The 22892-nt window shown below is 37.2% G+C and overlaps 1 protein-coding gene across 5 annotated transcripts in view; it reads right to left on the bottom strand.

Moving 5' to 3' along the window:
- Nucleotides 1-22892, bottom strand: part of PMS1 (PMS1 homolog 1, mismatch repair system component) — a 65896-nt gene that overhangs the window by 5502 nt on the left and 37502 nt on the right. For 4 of the 5 annotated variants that reach the window (XM_015566088.1, XM_006767064.2, XM_006767065.2 and 1 more), the window contains 6 exons: nt 17626-17748; nt 15965-16108; nt 14905-15788; nt 7382-7867; nt 4122-4252; nt 25-185 (listed from right to left, as the gene is read on the bottom strand). In XM_015566088.1, the coding sequence (XP_015421574.1) occupies nt 25-185; nt 4122-4252; nt 7382-7867; nt 14905-15788; nt 15965-16108; nt 17626-17748 (1929 nt within the window). Of the gene's footprint in view, nt 1-24; nt 186-4121; nt 4253-4359; nt 5652-7381; nt 7868-14904; nt 15789-15964; nt 16109-17625; nt 17749-22892 lie in introns of those variants that run through there. The other variant, XM_006767066.2, reaches the window with a different exon arrangement.

Raw genomic sequence — 22892 nt, 5'->3', positions numbered from 1 at the left:
CCAACATAACTGAATAATGCATACCTCTAAATAACTTATCACTTTGCGAGGTCTACATTCATAAACTTCTTTTGCATTTTTGTTGACTATAGCATTAAGAATTTCTTTTAAATCCATCACGCCATAGAACGGAAGACAGTTAGCCATTCCCTCTATTTCTAAGTAGTTTTCAGCAATGGAAACTCCTAGAAGAAAAAAAGAACACCAAAAAAATACCATATTTACCATTAGTTTGGTTGTGTTTAAATTATATTCCAGAAAATATCTATTAAAAACAAAACCACTGTTTGAGGATGTAGTGAACCTTCATAGAATGTAATATAGTCAGGACAAAGTTTTGTTCCTTAGTTGGGAGAACAAATAATAATTTCCCATAGGATTTCACATTCCCAGTAAGTCATATGTGTTTGTAGAAACCACATGCGCATTGTATCATTTAATCTCAATGACTGCTGTTCTATTCCCTGCATTTGTTTAGAAGATTTCTTTCTTTAGAGAGAAAATGGAGTCCCATGATATTTATTAAAATAATACTGCTCTAAGTGTTTTAACAACTGCTGCTGTTCAAGTTCAAGCCTACTGGTTTAATACCTAACTTAAAGACGTGGATTATTTCAATGATTATTTTAACTTACAAATTATAAAAATACAGCTGGAATTTTTTTCCAGCTTTACTGAAATATAACTGACATAACATTATATAAGTGTATGGTATATAAAGTATTGATTTGATAAACATGTTGCAAAATGGTTACCATCATAGTGAGTAGCTTATTAATATACTAGAGGCCCGATGCACAAAATTCATGCAAGAGTAGGCCTTCTTTCCCGTGGCTGTCGGCACCGGCTTCCCTCTGGTACCCAGGACCTGGGCTTACCCTCCGGTCACCGGCAGTCACCTGGGACCTGGGCTTCCCTCGCAGACCCGGCTTCGTCCAGAAGGACATCCAGTCTAATTAGCATATTATGCTTTTATTATTATAGATTAGTAATTTGAGGAAATGAAATGCTAATGTTTATTCAATACATTTTACTAGGACAATGTGTAAACGGACATGTTATCTATTATTTAAGCTATTCTAAATAATTTAATGATTAAAATAAAACTAATAACTAGCTATATCATTGAATATAAAACTAGGTAAAAGATTTGTAATAGCATATATTCATTCCAAAGCATCAAATTGTGCATCAGAGCGCACGTTATGGCTTTGGAAAATAGCAGACTTGTTTTCTTTGGCTATATCTGTGTAACAGTATTCTTAATATTGAAGTCCAGAGAATGTTACTTTGAAGTAAAGAAAATGAGACAGTCCAAAGTTGGAAAGTGGTATAAATGAGCTGTAAATGGATGGACAAAAACAAAAAGAGGAGTGGTGTAGCTCGAAGAGTTTCAGACCCTGAGATGGCGACGACCCTATCCCTGGCCCGTTCTCAGTCAGACCAGGCCCTGACGTGGACGGCAGATGCAATGCAGCGGCACACTAAGCAGAGCAGCACCCAAATGCTCTTCCTGGGAAACACTGACGACCAGAATAAGCACATGTACGATCAGCCAGTGAGGGATACAATACGGACTTCAGTGAATGGAGACAAAATGGGAGTTTGAGCAACCAGGGAACTTAAATGGGACTTGAATCAGGGGTTAGACAGGCAAAGAGGAGGTAGCAGAATATTCTAGTTCACATCTTACATATATATCGATATGGAATTTACAAAAATATCAGTCAAGAGACTTGTTACTAATATGATTTGATTGAAAAGTCTAATGCCAACTATATTTGCTCTGAAAAACGACACATTTCAGAGAATTACTTATGGACATGGATAAAAAGCATTTGGCAACAGATGAGGAAACTGAGCAATATTTTAATCACTGTGCTTGCAAAATTCAGATATAAAAAACTTAGATATCTGGAACCATGTAACTATAAACTTTCAATACATTTCCATAAAATTCTGTGAAATGCTTCCCAATTTTCAGAGAATATACTCCAAATTAATAAGTGGTTTGACAAGTTTTCACTTTCTAAAATACGGAATTCTTAATGATGCAGAACAAAAAAACGATGCCATTAATAAGCAAAGTTTTTAGGGTCACATTCAGAATCTTTTCCCTCAAAGTCAGATGTATTCTTCCTATCTTTCATTGCCTGTATCCAAAGATGTTTTGTAAAAGCTGGCAAATTGTTGATCCAAAGTTAAGTCCAATACAACAAAACTCTCACTAAAAGAAAAAGAAATGGGCTTTAAGAAACATGGCATGAAAATTAATAAAGAAAAATAACCAAAAAATTAAGAAAGAAAACATGAAGGTTTTTAATTTGATCTGTTATTGACAAGATATGCTCATGATAATCTGTTAATTCCAAACAAATCAAGTCAGTTTGCAGATGACTGTCTTAGTAATTTTTACACCTTTGATGCCATGCAAAAAGTACTGGCATTCAGTCAGACTTTAAAAACACTATCTACAAGCTACGAGCTGACAGCATCTGTCAGAAACTCACTGGGTAGCTCAAAAATAAACATGCTCTTGGAATGGATAGAGCAGTTACCCTAATTTAAAAAAAAATGGCTGTGATGACATCTTTCGAGAAAAAAATGGCACCAGCCACCAACACCAAAGAGTTAATTAGGAAATTAGATTAAGTCAAGAAAAAATATCTTGCTACACACACACACACACACCTTGTTTCACACTGAAATAAATTAAAAACGAGCCAGGGTCCTGAAGATTTCTAGAAGGACTAAAAGAAATGACTCCAAAGGATGGGAAGGAAAGAGAGTATTTGAACACCTATCAACCCATTGCTACCCACTATGCTAACTGACCATGCGAGTACTTTGTTTAGGTGCTCACTACTTCATGATGTAAATATCTCAATTTTGATAGGGAAGCAATATAACAAATTCATTAAGAGCCAGGCTCTAAAAGATAGATTACATGGGTTCAAATCCTGGTTCTACCTCTGCGAACCGCTAAGCAAACTTAACTTCTCTGTGCTTTGATGTTACCACCTATAAAGTGGGGACAGCAATAGAGCCTACTTCATAGGGCTATTAGAAGAATAAATTAAGACATTTAATATTAAGAATATTCAATAATTACTAGTTGTTATTGATGAAGAAATATCTAGGCTAACTCACTTTCCCATAAACAGTGTTGAAATGGCAGAGTTGGAATTTAGACACTCTACTCCAAATCTAACTATCCAAGACCGAGGTTGTGAGTAGGTAAGAAGTTTAGGGTAGGTATCCTTAAAACTGAAAAAGCCACGTAAAATTAAAGTTCAGAACACCAAAGTATTTTCAGCTTATACCCAATTTCATGGTTTTGCACATTGTTTTCACTTATTTTCTTTTGAGATCTCAGTAAAACATTCCTTTAAAAATCGTCAACACTGTTTTGATTGAACTTGTTTTTCTACACTTTGGTCATAAGTTTAGGCGTGGGTGGAAGAAGGAACAGTATTATCACTCTTGGTGGTGCCTTTGTGACCCCTGCTGCCCATTTAGGAAGCTAGGGCAGAAGGCGGTGAAGTCCGGGAACAATGAAAGAACAGAGAAAGGGCCAGCCAGGAAAAACTGAAGTCTCCCAGCCCGAGGGAGCCTTTTTTCCTCCCCACCAGTGAATTTCCATACCAACAAGGAGTGCTATCACACAGTCTTAGTAAAGCCAGGGGATCCAATCAGCCACTCTCCAAACAGCATGTAACCGCAGAGAAAGCACCAGAATGATTTAAGGAAAAGCATGAGGCCCGTTTTTGTTAGGTTACGCCAGGAGCTACATATTTACCTCTGCTTTACCATCTGAATGAGCATTTAATAACTAGTTAGACAGAGCAGGCATTTGAATACTGTGACAAAGAATGGCAAAAATTAGAACTACTTGATTAGTTATGGAAATGCAATTCAAGCCAACAGAATGAAAGAGATACCAAACCTGCTTATTTCAGACAGATGTGACATGTCTGAAATATGGCTGTTTTTACGTGACTGACGTACTTTTAGTGAGACAAAAATACACCATGATATCTCTAAATTATGAAACCCAAATGTGTCTCCTGGAACAAGATTTATTTTTCCAAGAGAGGAAATATTAAACCACATCATCATACCTGGTATCAATTTTATCTTGAAACCATTTGCTGTAAGACGAGGATCGGACAGGTAAGTTGATCCACTGTAGCTTTGGTCACCTGCTGTCATTTTATATAAAATCTCTAAATAATGAGATCCATTAAAAAGACTGAAAAAGAAATAATGGTCCTTTAATTTATTAAATATGTAAAATAAAATTTAAAATTTTATGGAAAATAGTTAATCTAAAGGCCTTTTAAAAAGTGTTATTAGTAACCAAAATACAAAGGCATCAGCAACTCTGTAAGGAAGTTTACTTTTTTACATTTCTGTTAATATTTTATAGAAGACCTACCACATATAACGTACAGAAGGAGGAAGAATACATATAAAAGACAGTTCCTATCTTCTACGATGTTATAAATAAAATGTAAAATAAAAAAGTGTGCTCCCTCAATATAATACAAATGAAAACTATACCTATAAATGCCATTTATACCTTTAAACGGACACATAATATATTGCCAAGTTACTGAAATGGTACAGCCTACATAATTTCCAATTGTTAGTCAATAATAAAAAGATAAGCATATATATCTTTCTTCCAGGAACTTATAAATTCAGTAATTCGGAGCCTGGGAGAGCTTCCTTCAGGCATGGCATGTTGGCCAGCGGTGGCGTATGAGTGGTATAGGCTTTAAGCAAAATTCTGAGGTAGCCAAAGATTCTCTAGGGCACAAATTAGCCTTTCCTGTTGGTTATAGGCACAATCACAGTGCTCAAACATGTCATTACAATAAAGTGTCTGCTGGGGTTGACGTGTGAGAGGTTACCATTTTCCCATTCAGTCAATGAATACTTGAGTGCCTAGCAAGTGATAGGTACTGTCTTAGGTGTGCAGGGCTCTGTTCCATGTTTCTGTATAAAATTTTAAGCTGCTATTTATTCATTACAGCCCTGGACCCTTGAAAAAGTAAATGAAGAGATGATTTTTTGCTTATCATCTCTGAAAGGCAAAGGACCCCGCTGGCTATGACAGATGTCACAGAGTGGAAACCTTTGGCTGCATATCAGACGTGCTCTCTCTGGTCTAACCAAGATTCAGAAAACCAATCTGAGAGCCAGTGGTGGTGATGATATAGCACAGCAACAAATGGTGCAGGCTCTACAGTTACTGTCTAGATTGGACGCTTGGATCCAACTATTTCTTTATTAGCCATGTGAGCCGGGGTAAGTTACTTAACAGTCTATGTCTGTTTCCCCACATATAAAATAAGGATAACGATAGTACCTATCTCTCATCAGGTATGAAGATCATGAAAGCAAAGGGCGTAGTAAAGCTCTTTCATAAGTAAGTGCTCAATAACCATTCGCCATTGTTGAGCTCCTACTTTGTTTGACAGCTCTCTAAATTGCTCCCTTCAGAGAGAAGCTACACACCCCTCAGGAGAATTCTAGTGAGAAAACAGCCCAACCCCAAATGACCCTGTCCATAGCTCAGTTCTGAAAAACTTACATTAACTGTAATGGGACGTCACATTTCAGAAAACTCCAGATACACCCTAGCTCTTTTTAAGGAAACAAAGAGAAAAGTATCAGATATTTGAACTGTTTTAATTCAGCTTAAGGCTGCATTAACTCTTTTTCTGATTCTTCTTTTGACAGTCCTAAGCCAATCTACTATGAGAGATGCTGGATTTCAGTTAATGTGGTAATTGTAGCCTTAATTATAAAAGATAGTTTACAAATGTTCGGCCCCATTTCTTTTTCCTTCTGGTACACAGAGGTTTTAATATATTTTATAAGTAATTTTTTATTTATTCTTAGAGGTCTGAAAGAATTATCTGCGGATGTGTCCTAGAGAACAAATTCTAATTATCTTTCCATTTCAGGTTTTTATCTCCTTTGATGTACCTGTGATTCTCTTCTACCTGTGTCACACTAAAAAAGAAATATTAAGTACAAAAAAAGGGAAATATTAATGTGATTATTCATTTTTACAGAAAATAATGTGCTCATATAGGATGTAAAAAAGAAACTCCCTGTTTTAAAATCTATACTAGCCCTAGCTGGTTTGGCTCAGTGGATGGAACGTTGGTCTGAGGACTGAAGGGTCCCAATTCGATTTCGGTCAAGGGCACATGCCTGGGTTGCAGGATTGATCTCCAGTGGGGGGCGTGCTGAGGCAGCTGATCAATGATTCTCTTATCATTGATGTCTCTCTCTCTCTCTCTCTCTCTCCCTTCCTCTCTTGAAATCAATAAAAATATATTAAAAAAATAAAATAGAATCTGTAATAAAATTAGTTCCAAAAGAATAACCAATGGATGAAACATTAGATGTAAAGGTTGACAGGGAACTTAAGGTGGGAGATCAGGCTGTCACCTGCTGACCCAGGGATAAGTGCCTTTGATGGGATTGAATACAAAGCACATGGCACCGTCTATGAGGCCATCTCACCAGAAAGTGGACTCTAAATCCATTCTGTCCTCCTGAGCTAACTCCCACTGAAAGAAAGGAGAGGGAAAAACAAGCTGACCACCATCGCACGGGTCAGCGATGGGTCTCGAGACGAGACATTCCAATGAGCAAGTGTCGGTATTAATAAAAAGTTAATGGTGTGGTATTCAGATAGAGTTGTGAGCATACCAAAATGTAATGGTTGGACTTTGACTAGATACAAATTAAAAATTTTAAAACTACAGGAAAGACATTTTGAGACAACAAGGAACAATTCCAAGGGATTATTATTGTGTAAGTTATGACAAAGGCACTGTGGTTAGCTAAGAAAATAGCCATTTTTGAGAGAGATATACTGAAAGACATATGAGTGGGAATTGTTCTAAAATACTTCAGCAAAGGAAAGAAAATATGCATATATATACATACACACACACATACATACATGGGCAGAGTAAATGTGGCAAAATCTTGAAAATTGTTGATAAAGGTATTCATTGTACAGATCTATTTTGGTATATCCTTTAAATGTTTAAGAGCACACACCAAAGAATTATTATGGCAACTTCACTTCAAAATTACCCTAGGGAAGTCACTAATGCACAGGAGGAGAATTAAGCTTCATATTTATTAATTGCAGAACTATGTAGAACATTTTAAAATTATTTACTTAAAAACAATTACTTCCACTGAAGATCAGAAATGAAGTTTTTATAAGATTTCTTTAAAGAAACACTTTTCCCTATTAAGAAACACTTTCAACTTTTTACCTCCAATTTCTAATCTAGTATAGATTAATAAATCTTTTTAGAGTAAGAAATATATTACTTCACCATACCTCTCTGTTAATATAATTGGTTTTTCCAATGGTTCTGCAGGAAGTTTATGATTTTCAAGAAGTCTTTTAAATAGCAGGGCTTCTTCCACTCTATATGGATTTAACAACATTACCTCTGTTTTGGATGTAACTAGCCATCCATCAGGAAACTTGAGATTGTGGATTAAACAAAGTTCGTCCTTCTCTTCTGGTTCAAATTTCTTGTGTTTCTCTACATTTTTTTTAAAGTTTTCCATAGAAAAGTGAATTTGAACTATTTTAATGGTTTGACTCTTTTTTTTTTCAACGTGGGACTGGAAAAGCTCATCAAGTTTTGGCTGATTAGATAATGATGTTTTCAACTTGTGCTTCTGTGCCAAACTCCATGAGCTTGTGGGTTTCATCTTTTTTCTGCCATCTTGTAGTGAGGTTTGTGACTCCTGTTCGATGGCTCTCTTGATTTGCCTATTGTATCGTTCCAAGTCTTTAGTAGCCCTCTCTTCATATCTATGAATAGATAAAGAGAACTAATGAGTTCGTAATCAGAAATACATTAACCATCTGAAATAAATTTTATAAAAAAAGAATGACCCGATGCACGAATTTGTGCACATTGGAAGGAAATTAGGATATTTTAATATCACTATTCGCCCTTTCTCTATAATAGAAGCGTCAACCAAATTCACCATCGACAATGACAGATCGAAACACATGCATGCGATTGAGGCCAGCAAGAGCTTTCTATGTATCGCACATGCGCGAGTCAACTTAGCCTTTTATAGATAGAGAATAAACTTGCTTAATTAGGCCTGCTTTCCGATGTAGCTAAACTTTTTCCAGCCCAGTGAAGCACCCCAACTTCTCTTTCAGGTAATTCTCAGCAACACAGCAATAAATACCAATACAAAGCAGATTATTGTTGTAGATCACGCAGGGAGAACAAAGGGTAAAATATTTAACAGTAGCCGTGTTTGACTATATTCTGTGCAGTGAGAAAACCTGAAGTCATTTTCAAGGTCCACCATTTCTTACTTCTTTTCAGTCAGGTCAAGTTTCTAAGCTTTCTAAATCTCCATTTTCCGGCTAATGAAAAAAAAAAGGGATTCCACCAAGTCTCCTATCAACCTACTCCAGGACTTCTGTGAAGATCCTGAGATGAGGCACGGGAAAATGCTTCACAGACATTTGGTTAAAGTATAAAAGGTTTCCACCTGGTTATAAAGCAAGTCGTGTTCATGGGCTGAAGAAACTGCAAGGAAGCTAGTTGCTAGGGAGAGGCAGCCTGGCGTTGCTACGTGATGTCATTACCCGGTACCCACAGTCACTGTTTCCAGGCTGGGCTAGGCTGTGGGCCGCATTTTGCACCATGTACCCTTGGCAGTGTTGGCTGCGATTTGGTGGGGTGTCACTCCAGGGTGGTGGCGGGGCCTGTGTCCCACTTGGGGGAAGCCAAGTGTTGCTTTGTGGGTGCCAGGTCCAGTGCCGTTTCTCTGTAAATGGCCAGTGCGCGTCATAGCAGCTCCTGTGTTGAGCATCTGCCCCTGGTGGTCAGTGTGGGTCATAGCAACTGGTTGCACAAGTAGCATTTTATATATATAGATAAAGCTGGCATTCCAGGCCTGATAATTGTGAAGGAGCTATATTGGACTATCCCTCCCATATATAAACAAAATAGATACCACCCATTTAACATAGGTACTGAAGAGCAGTAAAAGCAGGCAGAAACTGTAATGGGTTCAACCCTTGAATAAACAGAACCACATTTATACAGCCTTTACCCAGAGAGCAGTTCCCAGCATTAAGAGGAGTAGGAGTGGCAAGAACTCCCATCAGAAAGCTGCACTGCCATTAGCTTGAGTCAACTGAACACAGAGCTAGCTCCTTGATTCCAAAACAACTGAACACTGAGGGAGAAAACCCCATGTGTGGGAACCCAGAAGATAACAATCACTAGAAGGCTAAATGAGCTAAACAGGTATTTCAGTGGCTACTTGTTGCAGGGTCACCAAGGGAAGAATACTGATGTTACAGCACAAGCAGTCAGGGAGGGAGGGAGAGAGAGAGAGAGGGAGAGAGAGAGAGGGAGAGAGAGATTGGAGTCTGAATTCCACAGAATTAGATGGCATGGTAAACACTTTGGGCTTTCAGTTAAAACTGAAGGAAGACCACATTTTAGAGGTAATAAAAAACAACAACTGTCCTGTAACTGTGGAAGCTGCCCTAGGACTAAAGGCAAAATTTAGTCTCCCTACTGAAGTGTAAACAAAGCTTCCATAAGCTCAAGGTTGTCTGTCAATAATTTAAATGCCTGGCAGAACAAAAACGAACACTTTTCAGAAGAAAACAGAATCCAGATTTTCTACAACATACGAGCAATAATGTCCATTATACAATCGGAAGCTATCACTCAACCAATAAAAAACAGGAAAACATGATTCATGGTCAAGAAAAGAAGTGATCAGTAGAAACCAACCTCAAGATGACTCAGATGTTGGAATTTGCCAAATAAATAAGAACAGGTTTTTATAAGTATTTAAGGTCTTAAAGGAAAGATGATCATAATGAGAGAATAGAAGGGGGTAACTCAACAGAGAAGGAAAATTATCAAAGAATAAAATGGAAATGGAAATTCTAAAACTAAGAAACACAGTATCTAAAACAATAAATTTACTGGGAGGTTTAACAGCAGGTCAGAGATGGCAAAGACAGGGTCAGTAAAACAGAATACAGCTCAATAGAAATTATCCCATCTGAACAACAGAGAGAAAAGTGATTGAAGATTGAAAAACACCTTAGTGACTTATGGCATAAACAGCAACCCAAAATGTAAGTCACATATAAACAATAAAAGTGAGGGGCGGAAAACATTTGAAGAAATGAAATTATGGCTGACACAACCAATTTGGAGACACACATTTTATATATCCAAGGTCAGTAAACCCCAAGCAGGATCAATCCAAAGAAATCCACAGCTAACTAAGTATATTAGAATCCTAACTGCTGAAAACCAAAATAAAGAGAAAGCAGTCAAAAGAGAAAAAAGGTATTACATAATTGCTAAAAAGGAAAGGTAATAATAATATTCTGAAAGGAGTTAGATAAAAAAACAAACAGAGACATTACAAAACAAACACCACCATAAAAATAGACACTTTCAGAAAAAATATGTTGAGAATCTATTTTCAGCATCATTGTACTATTGAGGAATGACACCAAATGGATATTCAGAAATAATGAACAGCAGAAATGGTAACTGTGTAGGTAAATAGAAAAAAAAAATCTTTAAAATAATTATTTTTTAAAGATAACTTTAAATTTAAAAATATAGTATTTTAAAGTGAGGTTTATGTTGTATGTAAGTATAAAATACATGACACCAACTGCAGAAAGGACAAGAGTGGTAAATGGAATTATACTTGCCTAGTTTTTATACAGGGTGAGGCAAAAGTAGGTTTACAGTTGTTCATATGGAAAATAGTAATAGTAATACAAGAATAAACTCTCACATACTCACAACTATAAACCTACTTTTGACCCACTCTGTTTTTGTGTGAAATTATATTCTATGAACTCTTAAGTGATAAATTAAGGATGTATAAAATATTCCCCAAAGCAAAAACTAATGCAAAATTAATAAAGGAATTAAAGTTAACTATTAAATTATATTCCTTTAACCTGAACAAGGCTGTTTCCCCAAAAAAGGAGAAATAGAGGAACAAAACTGATGAGATGAACAAAATAAGAAAATGGTAGACCTAAACCCAACCCTGTCAGTCATTACATGGACTGAATATTCCAATTAAAATGCAGGTTGTAAGGCTGAATTTAAAAAGCAAAATAAATAAATTAAAAAAAATAATATATGTCTACAAGAGTTACACTTTAAATATATAGACACAGACTGTTCAAAAACAATACTTATGTATTACTCTAGTATACTTTTGTTATTTTAGAGTGTACGCCTACTTATTTAAAAAAAGTTTGCTGTAAAACGGTATGCTGGCAGCAGCCTCATATATCTTGTATTTATTAAATCTCTTGCATCATTTTCTTTTGTGCCTGATTTAATCTCATGCCCTCCTGGTAAGTGCCCTATATAGGCGTACTATTTTAATCTTTTATGCCATATTTATTGTGTCTTTTCTACATATCCCCATCTTTAGGCAGTGCATGACTATATATTTTACAATTGAATGTAATCTATTAAAAATAAACTATACAGATACACTCAACAAATATGATGAAAATCACTAAAATATTTTATTGAGGGGATGATGCTAGGTATAAACGTACATATGATTTTATATATATATATGTATATATATATATACAGTGATTTTCAGTTTTTAAACTATATATATATATATATAACTGAAAATCACTGTATATATATATATACAGTGATTTTCAGTTTTTAAACTATATATATATATATATAACTGAAAATCACTGTATATATATATATACAGTGATTTTCAGTTTTTAAACTATATATATATATATATAACTGAAAATCACTGTATATATATATATACAGTGATTTTCAGTTTTTAAACTATATATATATATATATAACTGAAAATCACTGTATATATATATATACAGTGATTTTCAGTTTTTAAACTATATATATATATATATAACTGAAAATCACTGTATATATATATATACAGTGATTTTCAGTTTTTAAACTATATATATATATATATATATAGTTTAAAAACTGGAAAAAGCAAGCTAGTGTGATGGAAATCAAAACAGGGCTGTGTATGGAGATTGGCTGGTCCAAAGTGGCATAAAGGGACTTTCTAGGGTGATGGAAATGTTCTACATTTTGGGGTGGTGACCATGGGTCTACCTACACATATGAAATGCATTGAGCTATATATATGGTTAAGATCTATGCATTTCACAGCCACTATATTTTACCCAATTTAAAAATCCATGTAATCCATGTAAGAAAGCACTGAAGGCACAGGCACCAAAAAAAACAACGAAAAGACAAAATAGTCAATCCCAGCTCCAAAGAGTTCCTTATACTTTTGCTATCACATCAACACGGAATAAGCAATTCCCTGAGCACTGCAAAAGAAAATTTACAAACGTTAATATTCCATTTACTAAATAGATAATAGTAAAATTAAATTCAATATAACAAGCAAAATTACAATGATTAAAATAATAATGGTTTCATAGCTAAACATTTATTTTTTCAGTTACTACTTATTTCTCATTTTAGAGTCATCAATGAAAAAAGGTATGAAGTAATGAACATTTTAAAATTTTACTGGGTTTTAGCATAATTGTTAGATCAACCCTTTTCTAAAAAATTGAAGTTTCTATTTCTCCAGGCCTAGGCTGAGGGCAGGCAGTACTGTTTTTTAAAGAGTTCTATGGGTGATCCTAATGCATATCCAGAATTGAAAATGACTATTATGTTCAGCAAAGTGTAGTGGCAAAGAGCACAGACCACCAAGACAGACTGCCTGGTTTGGCTCTGCCACTTAGTAGCTCCGTAAATCTCGGCAAGTTATTTAATTTTTCTGTGTCTCGGTATGGATAATCTACAGCTACTTCATAGTAGAGTAATACCTGGCACATTGTAAATGATGATGTTTGATACTATTATTTTCTATCAAGATACATAATGAAAAGGGAACACAATTTGACTAATGGTTAATAATTATTTAAGCAAGCTTGCTAATTTCTTTTTTAAATTCAGTTTTAAATTTGAGTCTAGAAAATGTTATCTCTTGTTTTAAGAAATGTAAGAAACGGGCTGAATTCCATTGTAGGTAATATGCATAGAACATTTTTAAGAAATATGAATAGATCTGTGTCAGAAAATAAAAATGCTATTAGTGGGAGAGCTGTATTAAATGTTAAAAGTGAAATTAAGAGACAAGAGACCATAGTATGTTGTTTAGTTCGCACTTAGTACCTGTTTGTTAAATAAAGAAATGCTATCTGGATGAGAATGTAAAAAGACCTTGTTTCTCTGTAAACTAGGCAAAAAATGCCTCTTTTGGTTAGTCACCATGTCATATTCATAATTTTTTATGTTATTTTCTCTCATTTCTACTTAGAATCCGAACTTGTGGATTACCTATATAAAACACCTGATTAACTTACTTTCACTATTACTACAATTAAGTATTTTTAGCTCCTGGACATTCAAAATTCAAGATTTCCTATACAGTGGAAATGAGTTCAAGATGAAGGTCACCATTTGTAATTAATTATAAAGTGCAAATTTTCACATATGGTACTAATTTTTTGATTTACTCAAGAAGTCAATTTCATGAGTTTCTTGGGAAATATAAAAAGTTATGTCCAAGGGAATATTAAGTGAATGTTAAGTAAAAACATCTGCTACTTTTTTTAAATATCATTAAGGGATTATAAACTGGAATGGAAAAATTATAATTCTGATTTGACCAGTAATCAATTAAAGTGATGTTTTAGTGACTAAAGATTACATGTAGTTACAAAGTTTATTTACCATTTTCAATAATGCCCCAATTACAATTTATTCTTAGCTATTTTAAGTAGAAATATGTTCCTACTGACTGCAAGTCAAAGTTGGAGTTAACATCAATTGACTGAGAGCCCAGTGGCAGGTCACATGCCAAAATCTGGTTTCCAATCCACTGAAGGAGAGGCAACCATGGGGGTGGGGAGGGACACGAGAACCAGAAACGAAGAACTGAAAGATGGAAGTACTGCTCCAGTCTGTCCTAAGTTCTCAGCAGAAATCCCTGATTCTAGTTCTTTCTCAAGCTCTGTTATGGCTTACAGAACCCCTTCATGATCTGGTCTGCCTTTCTCCATCTTTCTTTATCACTCGCCCATAAATTCAACTACTATCAGAGAGGGCACCCTTCAGTTCCCAAAGAACATCATTTTGCTTCTAGTTTCTGTACCTTCTTACACGCTGTTCCTTCTCTCTAGAAAACTCCCTACACCTTTCTGATTAATTTCTATTCAGGGAAGTGTTTCCTGTCCCACAGATGAGATTAAGACCAACTGCTAAGTGTTTTCATAATTCCCTATATTTTTTAAGGGTGAAGGCCTAGAGTGGGAATGGGAGTGGGGATGGGGGTCGGGGGCAAAAAAGGGGACATCTGTAATACTTTAAACAATAAAGATTTAAAAAACTCATCATATTCTACGATTATTATTGTAAAACTGTCTTCCTCCCTAGGCTACACCATTTAGAAGTAAAAAATGTTTACTTATGACTGTCTTTGAAGTGACTAGCTATGGTACATAGGGCCTGGTACACTGAATGCCCTCAACATATCCCCTCATTTAAGGAAGGACAGAGGGAAGGGAAGGTGGGAGGGAAAGGCTTAAGAGCGGGTCAGCCAGAGCAAAAGCAAAATTTTCTAACAAAAAAGTGATGCCAAAAAAGGTACTCTAGCCAAGTCAAAAGGCATTTTCCACTCTGCTTTTCCATAAATAAGAAGTTAAAAATTTTTTTTGTAACCCAGTGGATGGAAATATTTGAACATTCAGGTCACATGCAAGCTCTGGAAACTTACTTCAGCTTTTCCTCTTCACTCAATGTCTTCCACAGTTCTTCCATCTGTATCGTTGCAGCCTCCAAACTGGTCTGAGGATTTTCTGTGAGAAACTGAACACGATGATCGTGAACAAAAAGGGCGCTTGCTGACATGGGTTTCTTGATGGCGCGACGGCTAATTAAATCGTAAGCGGTCAGCTGTCCCGACTTGTGATCCACCACGTTTGACTTTTTGTTCCAGGACCCGTCACTGGGATTCTCCTGTTCAGGGCTTGGGGGGCTCCTCTCACTTCCTTCACGTGCTGAACTTCCCGGAGGCACTAGGATTTTCACAGGTTCGATGTTTTCTCCCATCGCATTTTTGAGTGCATTTCTCCTGCTCCAGTTATCTGCACAAATTTCCACAGACTTCTCAGGAACTGCTTCTTTCTCATTTCCCCCACTCTCATCGATACGGCCTTGACTGCCATTTTCTGACTGGGCGTGCGTAACAGAACCTACAAAACAAGTTTCACTATATTCCTTCTGGGTGTCCTCACTTGATAAATTATCCATTGGGATCTCCAGAAATGTATTTTTAGTGTTATCCATGTTAGAATTTTCACTAATAAAATGGTCATCATAATGGTCATGAACATGAATATGATTTAAACAACCGTTAATGTTTTCTCCAGATTCATCAGCATGTACATCATTTTGAAAAGAAATGCTCGAAGTATCAACATTTGGATAATTACTTCCAGATGATTCCGTCTTATTAAAAAGCACATCTGTTTCTGCTTTTTTACTAACAGCCATGTCAGCTGAGGAAACATCTGTTTTACTATTTTCATAAGAATTTGTACTAGGTAGTGATCCGTAACAAGTCGTCATCAGATTTTCAAGAGCAATTAAAACAGATTCCTACAAATACAAATTAACAAATGTTAGGAGAAATTATAGAAAAATTAAATAGACAAGATTTAAAATAATAGTTAAAAATAGGTATAAACAAGCAAATCTACTGTCACACAAAAATGGTTAGGATAGTATAAGTTTGTAAATAACATAAATTCAAAAATTTATCTAAAAAAGTTTACCTTGTTCTGTAACAATACTTGACTTTTATCCGGTGTTAAATTTACATCCACGTTAGCTGTAGGAACATCAATTTTCAGAAAGAAAATGGGATACAAACGAGTAGATTCCTTTAGGCACTTCAGATTGTAATAACGTCGGATTAGCTAGAAATATATATAATGAATAAAAGACAAAAAAACCCATATAAATAAATATTGCCATCCATAAAATACCACCAAAAGAAGAATATTCAACTGAGTGAATGTAACTGCTTATCAGGAAAATCAGTATCTAAACAGTAACACTCATTTAGAGGCCTTGAACCTATGGGAATGAAGTACAAGCATTCATTAAGCAGTACAAACATCCAAGGCAACTGACTTCATAGTTAAAGATCATCAACCTACGAACCAGGGGGTCACAGTTCAATTCCCAGTCAGGGCACATGCCCATGTGGCAGGCTCCATCCCTAGTGTGATGTGTGCAGGAAGCAGCCGGTCAATGATTCTCTCTCATCATTGATGTTTCTATCTCTCTCTCCCTCTCCCTCCCTCTCTGAAATAGATAGATATATAGATAGATGTGTGTGTGTGTGTGTGTGTGTGTGTGTATCTCCACAGTGTCAAAGTCCAGAGGTCAAATCCAAACTCTGTTACTTCCTGGCTATGAAACCAAAAAAAGTGACTAACATTTCAATTTTTTTTTCATCAAAAAGAAAAAGAAAATAATACATCACATAGTTGTAAAGACTCAATCAGACATCATATGTAAGGTACCTAGAAAAATATTTAATAAATATTATTGTATATATTTCTCCTTTTCCTTATCCTATATAATAAAACCCTATATGCAAATCGAGTGAACAGCGGAACGTCTGGTTGCTATGATGCGCACTGACCACCAGGGGGCAAACGCTCAACATGGTGATGGGGGGTCGGGGCTGGCAGGCAGCGGGAGGCAGCCCTACAGTGAGCGTCTGCCCACCGAGAGGGAGGTGACCGGTGGCAGTGATCGGGGGGTGGGGCCAGCCAGCAGGTGGTGCCAGGTCGCCAGCCAAGGCAGGTGCCAGCAGGGGGCCCTGATCAGCCTGCCCACTGGTCACCCATAGATGGCCCCAATCGCCAGCCAGGCCTAGGGACTCTACCCTATATATTGGGAACTGTCTCTTAGATTTAAAAATTAAAACCTGGCAAGGCTACTCTAACACTGAAAAAACAGGATGATGCAACAATGACACGCATGGACACTGGCTTGCACATGTTGTGGTCAGCTCTGATTCTGTCACTTATAACTGTGTGACAAAGCCAATTACTTAACTTCTTTCTGCTTTAGTTTTTCCACCCATAAGATGGGGAAAATGGTACTACTGCCTCAGAAGGATCATGTTATGTATATTTTTTATAATCAAGGCAAAAAAATGTAGCTGTCCATACAACAGCAAAATGCCTTTCACTTGTATGAAAAGTACGGTCACTGGTGCATGCAGCATCCTGGATTGCAAGAGGGATGTCTGACTGCTGGTTTAGGCCCGACATCCCCTGCCTCCTGTATACGAATTTAGTGCCCTGGACCTCTAGTTTCAGAATAAAGTATTAGCAGTAACCCTTGTAACAAGTTGACAAATGACAGAGCTAGTTTTCATTTCTGATAGAAGCAATGCTTTTTTTCTTAAACAGATTACCTTTAATATGTCTTTTTGGTGTATTGGTCGACTGTTTATAAAGATGAAACTCCTTTCTGGGGTTGAAAGACTTGTGGAAGAGTGGTCTGCGTCATGCTTTGGAAGAAATCCACTTAGATAAATCTATAATTGTAATTATAGAATTAATGTGCAATGTAACAATAAGTGTGGTTCCATAGGTCTGGCTACATACTATACATTACAAGTTATCAAAACACATACATTTTCATCTTATGGTCTGGTAACCATGTCTTGAGCATTAACTTTAAATAAAATATTGGAAGCATGTTAAATTGGTGTTCTCTGCCTCTAACTCTTTCTGCAATTCTATGTTAAGAAAAAATTGGCATTCATAAAAGCTTCATGAATGGGCATATATTTTACTGCCACAGACATAAATACTGCTCTCTCTGCTCAACTTTAAATTCTCCTTTTCCTTATTCTATATAATAAAACACTAATATGCAAATTTAAAATTTTCTTTCCCCATATTGTGACTTTCCTCTGGCTGTTTGTCCTTTTCTTTCAGCCACCTTTTCCTATAAAGAAGTGGCTGTTTCTATATTTATTCAGAGTATGCTACAAAGCCAATCTGACTGGGTTTTATTTCTGAGTTAAAAATCTCTTGCTCTTTGGATTCCAAGATGGCTGCAGAATTCATGGAAGCTACACCAACCTGCTCCCGGCCCAAACTGGATTTATAGCTAAATTATAAAGCAATCAACCTGAATAATCAACTGAAGGCTAGCTAAACTGAAATATAATAACCAAGAATTTACAGAAGAAGCCATGTAGAGACTGGTAAGAAGGGCAGAGACTCAGAAAAGGCTAGCCCCACACTCAGATGTGCTGGTGGCTGTAAAACTCCCTCTCCTAGGAGCGTGGTGACAGGGATCCCCACCAAGAGCAACATCAGGAAAAGGAGCCCCACAGCATCTGGTGGTGAAAATGGGTGGGAATGCAGTCTGTCCGGGAGAGCCAGACACCACCTTCCCAGGGAAGAGCATTCCTATTGTTACAGCACCAGTCTGGGGAGTGCAGGGTCCAGACTCCAATTTCTGCCTCCAACTGTGGGCAAGGCCACACTGCCGTATTTGATTCTAGAGCAGCCGTGGGCAAACTACGGCCCGCGGGCCGGATCTGGCCCGTTTGAAATGAATAAAACTAAAAAAAAAAAAAAAAAGACCGTACCCTTTTATGTAATGTTTACTTTGAATTTATATTAGTTCACACAAACACTCCATCCATGCTTTTGTTCTGGCCCTCCGGTCCAGTTTAAGAACCCATTGCGGCCCTCTAGTCAAAAAGTTTGCCCAACCCTGGTCTAGAGGGTCGCTGGGTACACCTAGCAGTGACTTTAAGGGGCCCTCTTTTTTCTGGGGGGAGGGGAGGAAGGGAGGCTCAAAGCTGGGACACTCAAAGTGTTTGATTTGACTCTTGAAGGCTATTGTCTGGTACTTGGATGAAGTGCTTAGCTACCTCCTATGGGCTGGATGGGCTTGGTGAAGTTAGGCAAGGTGGGGGCAGGGGGGGGAATGGGGCCACCTATAATAGTGTCAACAGTAAAAATAAAGTTTAAAAAATATCTTGCCCTTTGACATTGATTACAGTGTTGTATTTTATCTTATTTTTCATTTAGAGAACTCTTTTACAAACAAACCAATGATTTATTCATTATTTTAATGCATTCTTTCTCTATTTTACAAATATAAAGAGAAGGAAGAAAATGAAGAAAGATCCTAGAAACAATTACCACTGAGAAGAGAGACACTGAGGGAACAGGAGGCAAGGACAATGCTCCCACTTCTACCTTTAAAGATAATACGATCGTTAAGAATACAGGTTAGAGCCAGACTGACATGACTTCAATTCCAGCTCCACTACTAGCTGTCATCTTGGTCAAGTTATTTAAAATACAGGCCTATAATCTATCTGAAACAAGCAACCAAACGTGTTATTAACCTGTTAAATAATAGTAAAGTTTCAGTTTAGGTTTAGAAAAGTCAGAGAATCTGTGGGGTTGCTATTTTCAGTTACCCAGGAACCATGAGGCTCCTTAACAACACAGCCTGTAGGCCGCCACCTATGTCTATGGCTATTGCTGCCCTTGGAAATAAATGTTTAAGGAAGACACATTACCAATTTTAGAACGCTAAGTGCATTATTGTCACAGTGCCAAATTGTGCCAATCTTAAAAAGTAAATTAGTAAAGCTGGATAATCCATTACAAAATGATACTACTTAATTAACTGTAAAACTTCACAGCACTTAGCAATGGTTGTATAATTAAACAGGTAACATGAGACCCCTCTTAAAGCACCTGCTGAGCATCAGGGACAGCCTATTTAGTCTCTAAAAGACTCATTAAGCTTGTGGATTAAAAAGTCTGCCCCAGATAGGTAATTATGAAGACTCAAATGAAGAAGAAATTGTTAATACTGCTAGTGTTTTCCTTTCATACCATCTTGATCGGCCACTGAATAATCACTATTACTTCCAAAATACTGAGCTTTTAAAAATGACTTAGGATAATCTTAAGAACTAACAAGCTACATTTAAGTTATATGGAAAGAGTAAAATCAAACAGCAAAGTTTTATAAAATACTATAAAAAGTGAACATCAAGCTAGTTCATGGAAAAATAATGTCTATATGAGACCAAATCAGTGCAACAAAATAAAATATTAGATAAAGAGCCCTGCTACCTACCCAATCTGTCAAACTCATCTCTTCTCTTCCACCCCAATTCTGTTGAAATAACAGTAACTGGTTTCCTAACACTTGTCCTTCTCCCATTTCAGTAAACTTCTAGAACACCATGGAGTTATGTTCCTAAAGTAATAAACTTTAAGTACTTTCTTTGGTCAGGATAATGGGATAAGTCATGTAGAAATTTCCTGCTCCCTCATCCCAACTATAAATACATGACACAGAGAGATAAAATTAGTTTTTACAATAATTTCAAAAGACCTAACCATTTTTTAAAATGGCAAACATAAAGATGTTACGTGTGAAAAACATAACAGGGCGTAATGGCTGAAATCAAGAGCCCCATGTGCTCTAGGATCAGACACCAGCTATGTTAGCTGGAAATTAAATTCTGTATGGAAATAAGGAGAGAGAACACGCCCATAAAAACATGGAATTGAAACCAGTCTTTCCAACTTAAATGGGTGGCTGTGATATCCTCCCTCCAACCTAGCCCCCCAAAAATGCTTAAAAAGACTGTGTGTGGCTGCTTGCAAGGGTCACAGAAAGAGCACACACAACTCCAAAACAAAAACAAGGCTAAGCCCAATCAGCGAGGAAAAGGGTCCCTAAAATCGTGGCAGGATGAAAGGCAGTAACTACTTATTATAACACTTCATTCTGAACTGGGGCTGGGAAGGGGGGTAGTATCTGCCAAAGTATGAGGAGGGAGAGAAAGGGCAAGAGGGAAAAAAATCTAAACAACAAAAATGACAAATATGCATTCAAGGTGATTTTGCAAATTAAAATTTCAAAGCATCTAAAACAGCAGGGAATGAGAATATTCTCTCAGGAAAGTAGAAATGATAAAAGAATATGAAAAGGACTTTGACGTTACTATGTATACCATGCTTTCAAAACAGTAACGGAAAAAAAATCCATTCTATAATAACCCAGAAGATAAAGAAATCAAAACTAATAGCTATAAATTAAATTTAGAAGAGAATAGAAAAATGAATTATTTCTGAATTCTAAAAATAATATCAAATAGAAGACAGATGTCAAAAAACCCCAAAACAGAACTGGAGGAGCTCCATGAAGCCAAGAAAACCACAGGGAAACACCGATGGTCCCACAGCAGTGGGTAACTGGGGCCACCGCCGATAACGAGATTCTTCCCAAGTGCAGTTCCTGTGCAAAGAAAACCGACCTTTAACATTGAGGGAAGAGATACATACAGATTCTCTACACCCAGGGCCCCAGGGGCCATCTACCAGCCAAGTCCAGGGAGGGGCACTGACGACTAAGTTTCACAATGTAAAGGTATGTGATGGGGACAAAAATGCAGTGAGGGGGCAACTACTAGCAGTTGGCAAACAGACTTAAGACTGCCTTTGGCCAGAAATGCAAAGGAGTCGAAGAAACTCTGACATAAAACAACTCTCCCTACAAGCCCCAGAAAGCATGCAAGGGTGATGGGTGGCTGCTAGCAACGTAAGGGAATACCCATCTTGACAGAAGATGGTATTCAGATTACTCTCACCAGAGACACACTCAAAAAGTTTATCATTCTGAGAGCCCATGGGACTGGAGCCACTCAGCAACATGTCCTCCGAATTCTGCCACGCCTCAATGCCAACATACCCACATGAAGGTGCATCAAAAGTTTTGGTATCTCCCACAGATTACCAACAGCCCTTATGAAGTTCTATCTCAAGAAAAGATTTTTTAAAAAATCAATAGGCAAGCATGGATCTGGCAACATATCCCGATATACATCAGAGGAAAAAACTCCCAGCTACAGAACTGGCTCATGAGACAGTCCCATCAACACACGGAACCATACCTGGGTCCATGTCAGCACTTTTCATGCTTCCATGCGCACCTGGAGACCTTGTTCCCATTCAGACTCTGACTCAGTGTGTCTGGAATGAGGACTGATTCTTCGTTTCTAACAATTAGCTCCCAGGTGATGCCAACGCCGCTGGTCTTCAGACCAGCCTATGGCAGTCAGAATTTCTAGAGCACAATACCACAGACATCAAGCAAGGACCTCCTGTCACACGCTTCCCGAGTTACCAGTGTAGGCAATAAGTCCCATGGAGCCCCAGGAAACTACGGGAATTTAGACAATTCCCTGACCATCCCAAGTCAGCCACCATGACCAGTCTTAGGTGGCATTTGGGTGTGTCGAAACCAAGTGAGTTCTGAAAAACAGGATCCATGTCAGATCATGGCCATTCTCCAGGCACTGCAGCTGGCCACTAAGGCTGGCCTGACTCCTCCCTGGGGCAGAGAGAACTCTTAAGGCATTAAGTGAGCACAAGTTCCCATCCAAGACTCTACTAAAACTTTAATAATTAAAAACTCAGCACTGCCAAGAGAATAAGAGGGGAACCAGTCGTAGAAAAGAGATTCCCACAAATTAAGAAAAGAGAGAAGAGCAGAACCCAGAAGCCAACTGTCCAGTAGAACAGGAACCTTCAGGCTTAGTCAGCGGACACACAAGAACAACAAAAGAGCTCTTCTTAAAGGAAATGAATAAGGACAATCTTCCATAAACCAATTACCATTTAATTT

This window comes from Myotis davidii, unplaced genomic scaffold, assembly GCF_000327345.1.
Source record: "Myotis davidii unplaced genomic scaffold, ASM32734v1 scaffold221, whole genome shotgun sequence".
Classification (NCBI taxonomy): domain Eukaryota; kingdom Metazoa; phylum Chordata; class Mammalia; order Chiroptera; family Vespertilionidae; genus Myotis; species Myotis davidii.
This window is presented reverse-complemented; position numbering and strand designations above follow the sequence as displayed.